At 39.3% G+C, this 6170-nt stretch overlaps 1 protein-coding gene across 1 annotated transcript in view; it reads left to right on the top strand.

Annotated features, from left to right (window-relative positions):
* The window catches only part of tbc1d22b (TBC1 domain family, member 22B), a 17964-nt gene that overhangs the window by 5368 nt on the left and 6426 nt on the right, over positions 1-6170 (top strand). The window contains exons 2-11 of the mRNA XM_014016318.1: positions 381-437; positions 661-844; positions 922-1087; positions 1968-2135; positions 2342-2412; positions 3780-3908; positions 3988-4053; positions 4419-4533; positions 4626-4732; positions 4816-4891. Coding sequence (XP_013871772.1) covers positions 381-437; positions 661-844; positions 922-1087; positions 1968-2135; positions 2342-2412; positions 3780-3908; positions 3988-4053; positions 4419-4533; positions 4626-4732; positions 4816-4891 — 1139 coding nt within the window. The remainder of the gene's footprint in view (positions 1-380; positions 438-660; positions 845-921; positions 1088-1967; positions 2136-2341; positions 2413-3779; positions 3909-3987; positions 4054-4418; positions 4534-4625; positions 4733-4815; positions 4892-6170) is intronic.

Below are 6170 nucleotides of genomic sequence, written 5' to 3'. Positions count from 1 at the left end.
GGACTCTGCAGTTTACACTCGTCTACAGGTCAGGACTCTGCAGTTTACACTCGTCTACAGGTCAGGACTCTACAGTTTACACTCATCTCCAGGTTAGGACTCTACAGTTTACACTCATCTACAGGTTAAGACTCTACAGTTTACACTCATCTACAGGCCAGGACTAAATGTTTTAGTCTAAATGACGACACAGTTTGGAAAGCAGAACCTGTCCAGAGGACCAGACTCAGCTCTGTTAGAATAATAAACTTTTTAAATCCTCCACTCACTGACAGGCAGAGTAAAAGATCAACCTTCAGGACAGGATGAACCATCTGGAGCTTCTCTCTGATTAATGATCAGTCAGTGGATGTTCTGAAAGGTTTAACGTCTTTCAACAGCGTGCAGCCAGTTTATGGAGCTCAGCATCCACCTCTCGATCCCTGTTTGCGGCGGACGTAAGTGGTCCGTGCACGGCCGYGCTGCATGATCGATTTTATTTGTTTCCACCAATTCCCCCCAGTTTTTATTKATTTATTTTTTGTTGTGTGTTGTTGAGCYGCATGCACCCGTCTGTGCAACCGTGACCCAATATTTACCATTTCATTTGTCTCTTTCTGTTACGTTAAATTGTTTGAATTAAGTTTTTCTCTCTTTGCTCGTTCGCCTGTCCCTCCGCAGGTATCCGAAAGACACAAAACCCAAGTTCAACAGCGTTAAATCTAAAAAGCCCTGCAGCTTCCACGAGTTCGCCAGCAGCACCGACGACGCGTGGGACATCGACGAGGACGAGGACGAAGAGTTCCGCAGGACTCCCCTCCCAGCTTCTTTGGCGCCGTCGGGCCAGGACTCTGCGCAGAACCAGGTATCAACAAGACGACACCTTTAAATACGAGCTGCTCTGAAACAGGAAGGAGTCTCACCTGCGTGTGTTTTGTTTAGCGTCTGCGGCGTCAGACGGAGGAAACAGGAAGTGAAGCGCCACGCGCTCTGAGACCACCCAAAACGGAGGCTCAGAACCTCCAGGAAGCCGACGACGCAGAGCGTGAGCGGGTCAACGGCAAAGTGTTGAAGTCTAGCAGCGAGGCCGACCTGAAGACGTCCTCAGGTGAGTTAAATCACCTGAGAAGCTTCTGATTCATAGTGAAGCTAATTATGAGCTCTGTTAGGAGGGATTTAAAGCCGCTGCTGGGATTAAATCTGGCTTAAACAGATTCCTGACACCCCAGGAATAAATCTACAAACAAACACAAACACTGGTCTTAGTCACACAGGTCACACAACTCATCAATTATTTTTACTAAAACATAAGATAATAGGTACTTTGTCAACAACTGTTTTATTTATAGTTCTTTTACTTTTAGCTTATGTTAAGCTGATTTTAGCAGTTTTATTAAATTTAGCTTTGGTTTTTGCTCATTTCACCTACTATTTTGCTGTTTTTACCTTTGTCTAGGTAATTTTAGCTTTAGCATTTCTTGCAATTTTTTTTTTGTAATTGCACCTGATTTTAACATCCATGACTGATTTTAGCTGCTGTTCTGCTGCTTTTATTTTATTTAATTTTTTTGTTTTGCTAAACTGAGCTTCTCTTGCTCATTTTTAGCCCAGCCAACAGAGACAGCCTCAGTTTTTTTTTAAAGCTGCCGTAACTAGAGCTGTAAGAAAAAATCAATGCACTAAAATATCACGATATTTTATTTCCTGATACTGAATCGTTTTAAATTATGACTTAATGGATGGGTTTTGTAAGAAGAAATGTGAAATACAAATACAGTTCACATTGCATAAAAATAAACAGAATTTAGGAGTTTTTTCAAAATAAAATCTTTTGGAGTAAAAACTGGTGGTATATCACCTTGCTTACAGTATCACTAATATATTGCGATAWATTGTGACCTTTGTGTCACGATATGTATCAAATCACCGGGTTAAATTTTAAAGGCCTGATTTATTTTTTCCCTTTCTGTGTTTTTGTTTTTTCTCAGTCTGCTCGCCGCTGCAGAAGCAGCAGAGTCTCCCGGTTCGACCCGTCATCCCGCTGGTGGCCCGGATCTCGGACCAGAATGCCTCGGGGGCTCCCCCCATGGCGGTGCGGGAGAAAAGCCGCCTGGATAAATTCAAGCAGCTGCTGGCCAGCCCCAACACTGACCTGGGTACTGCAGGGAATAAATAACAAGACGTTTTTATTGGATTGAAACGTTTTAAATGATTTCACCTGAAACGTCTTCCTGTAAAAACTAAAGAACCATTCAGCTGTTTGAAAAGTGTTTTATTTCATTCTGAACTGTGTCACTGAGCTGTGTTGTGTTGAGTAAAGCTCCATGCTCACGTGGTTCTGTTCGTCTCTGCTGCCTTGCAGAAGAACTCCGGAAGCACAGCTGGTCAGGAGTACCGAGAGAAGTGCGGCCCGTCACCTGGAGGCTGCTCTCTGTAAGACTCTGCAGCTGAAACTGTCCGTGTTGCTCTGAGCTCCAGCTTCATGCTGCAGATCTGCTCTGGTTTCAGGAACCGTTCTCAGGCTTATCTCCTCTGCGCGTTTATCTGCACCGCTCGGGTTCTGCTCCTCGGTCTGTTCACGCCGAGTCAGCGCTCTGACCGTTTCCTGTTCATAGTTTAAACGTTTTCCAGCGTCGAGCTGCTTCAGCTTATATTCCGCTGATTTAACTTGTTTAACTGTTCCGCTCATTCTACTGATGTCCTGACTTTAGTGTTCGTGACTTTTATACTTTTTAAAATATTTAACTTTAAAACAACTTTAATTAAAATACATAAAGATACAATATATTCCTTCAAAATGCTCTGATTTTAGAAGCTAACTACTTAGCCTCAGTTTGGTTCATTTTAGCTTTTGTTTAGCTCATTTTAACTTCTGTTTAGCTCAATTTAGCTTCTGTTTAGCTCAATTTAGCTTCTGTTTTGCTCAATTTAGCTTCTGTTTAGCTTAATTTAGCTTCTCCTTTGCTCAATGTAGCTTCTGTTTTGCTAACTTTAGCTCCTGTTTAGTTGCTTTTAATGATTGTTTTGCTAAATTTAGCTCGTTCTGCTTGTTTTAGCGACTTTTGATGGTTTTAGTTACTGTTTAGCTAAATTTTGCTTCTGTTTTTCTAATTTTAGTTTCTGTTTTGCTCAATATAGCTTCTGTTTTGCTAATTTTGGTGATTGTTTTGCCAAATTTATCTTCTATTTTCTCATTTTAGCTACTATTTTGCTAAATTTTCACATTTGTTTAGCCATTCTTAGGTTTATCATTTCTTTTTGCATTTTTTCTAATTGATTTGATTTATTGATTTAACAGGAAAAGATGACTAAAAATTGTTGTAGCTAACTAAAATTCATGATTGTAGCTTATGTTTTCTACTTTGTTATTGTTTTGCTAAATTTAGCTTCTGTTTTGCTCATTTTAGCTCCTGTTTTGTTCATTTTAGCTTCTGTTTTGTTCATTTTAGCTCATGTTTAGCTGCTTGTAGTTATTGTTTTGCTAAATTTTGCTTTTGTTTTGCTCATTTTAGCTCCTGTTTTGTTCATTTTAGCTCATGTTTAGCTGCTTTTAGTTATTTTGCTAAACTTAGCTTCTGTTTTGTTCAATTAATTAATTTTATAGATTGGTTTTGCTCATTTTAGCATCCGTGACTGATTTTAGCTCCTGTTTTTCAGCTTTTTGTTCTGTTGTTTTTGCAGTTTTCGCTAGTGTTTTGCTTATTTTAGTCTGTTTTAACGACTCATGGAGTCATGCAGCCTGTCTCCAGGTAAAAACAGGTTCTGTTCTGAGTTCTGACCCATCTCCCGGTGTCCTGCAGGGCTACCTGCCGGCCAACATGGAGCGCAGAGAGCTGGTTCTGAGCAGAAAGCGGGAGGAGTATTTTGGGTTTATAGAGCAGTATTACCACTCCATCACTGACGAGCAACACAAAGACACGTACAGACAGGTCCGGCTGCAGCTCCACCAGGTAACACCTCACCTGTCCAGTCAGGAAACACCTGAATAAAACTCTTTCTTCCTGACAGATCCACATCGACATTCCCAGAACCAACCCTCTCATCCCGCTGTTCCAACAGCCGACGGTCCAAGAGGTGAATTCACACAACAGTTATTTGATTTATTTTATTATTAATTAGAGTCGCAGCTGAAAATGATTGTTTTTTTGTTTTTTTTTTTACCTGAAAAATAAATATTTAAAACACAATCTGGACGTTTCTTTACGTGAAACTGAAGTAAGGAGGCGACGGCTCAGAGAGGAAGAGGAACTTTAATGTCAAAACTCAATTTGTGATTTTATCACTTTTGTGGTTAAAAAACAACTTTGTGGAGATTTAGAGGAACTGTGAGATGAGATTAGAGCTCAGTTTTCTCTAAAGCTTTAGTTCATCATGTAATGTTTTATTGAGCTGCAGTAAATACGTGCAGGTGAGTTCATCCAGAGACGTTTTACTCTCAGGTGTTTGAGCGGATTCTGTTCATCTGGGCCATCCGTCACCCGGCCAGCGGTTACGTCCAGGGAATCAACGACCTGGTCACGCCTTTTTTTGTCGTCTTCTTGTCAGAGTTCGTCAGTAAGTGAACATTTTTGTGCACGACTGGCTTTCTGTGCTGAAATGAACGTTTGTGGGGGGGGAAGTTTTAAATGAGCTGCTTGTTGTTGCAGAGGAGGACGTGGAGAACTTCGAGGTGGCGGCGCTGCCCCTGGAGACCCAGAGGAACATCGAAGCCGACAGCTTCTGGTGCATGAGCAAGCTGCTCGACGGCATCCAGGTGCGTTCGCGTCGCTGCCAGCCTGGAAACGAACGGTTGACTCGTGTCGAGTCCGTTTAACGATAACGGGTTTTCCTTTTCAGGACAACTACACCTTCGCCCAGCCCGGGATCCAGAACAAAGTGAAAGCTTTAGAGGAGCTGGTGGGTCGGATAGACGGTGAGGGGACAAAGCTAACCGCTAACAAGCTAATCTAGTACCGTAGCTCCGCTAACGCTAAACTCGATTTCAATTTTTTTTTCAGTTCAAAAATTTTATTCATTTCATTAAAAAATAACTATATGCAATAAAATAACAAAGAAAATATACAAATCAAAATTAAATGAAAGGTAGCAGAAGAAGGATAAATCTTATAATGTTTGTCCCTTTTATCCCCAGAATATATTCAAACAAAACATAATTTACAAAACAATACTAAATTAAAATAAAAACATCAACTCAAACAATAATTCATATAGCTTTATTTTTTCTTTTCCATATACTTTCAGAAAACTAGTTTTTATCTGTTTCTTAAATATATACATAGATCTGGCATTTTTAAGATCATCCTCCAGACCATTCCACAATCCTATATCCTGGATTAAACAATACCCTGGATTAAACACCCTGGATTAAAGTACATCTTTCTCTCAAGCAAGTACAAAAATATGGCTTCACAAACATTTCCATCCCCTTTAGATAATAACTGTCTCTCTTAACAAAGTTTGCCTGAATGTTGGAAGGTAATATGTTTCTGTGAGCCTTATAAACAGTAAAATACTGTATTATAGTCAAACAAATCATAGAATTTCAAAATATTCAGTTTGCAAAATAATGTATTTGATGGATGGTTGTAATCTTTTTTAGTGATAATTCTTATGGCTCTTTTCTGTAAAACAAAAATCGGATTTGTAATTGTTTTGCAAGCTTTACCCTAGAATTCATACAGTAAATTAAATGTGGAACAATTATTGAATTGTACAACACAAGCAGAGCCTTGTCATTGAATAACTCCCTGACTTTATACAGTACTCCAATAGATTTAGATATTTTTGTTCTTAAATAATGTAAGTGAGGTCTCCATGTCAGCCTGTCATCAATGATGACACCCAGATATTTCACCTCACTGACTTTACAGATCTCAATACCATCTACTTTAAAGGAGAAATCAACAGTTGTCTTCCTATTACTAAATATCATAAAATTTGTTTTATCCAAATTTAATGACAATTTGTTTTGTTGAAACCAATTTTGTATTTTCTCAAATTCTTTCTGCACCATCTCAAACGTTTTTCTATATCTTTACCTAAACAAAAAAATGTTGTATCGTCAGCAAATAAAGCAAAATTAAACAGATAAAAACAAATTAATGGAAGCTAATGCTAACAGCTAAGATGACTGGAGAGACTGACACAGACCTGTTGTTGGTTTTCTATTGGTTAATTTGAAGGTGGGTGGG

The sequence above is a fragment of the Austrofundulus limnaeus genome, unplaced genomic scaffold (assembly GCF_001266775.1).
Source record: "Austrofundulus limnaeus strain Quisiro unplaced genomic scaffold, Austrofundulus_limnaeus-1.0 Scaffold142, whole genome shotgun sequence".
NCBI lineage: Eukaryota > Metazoa > Chordata > Actinopteri > Cyprinodontiformes > Rivulidae > Austrofundulus > Austrofundulus limnaeus.
Note: the sequence above shows the minus strand (reverse complement) of the source record. Positions and strands in the feature narration are given on the sequence as shown.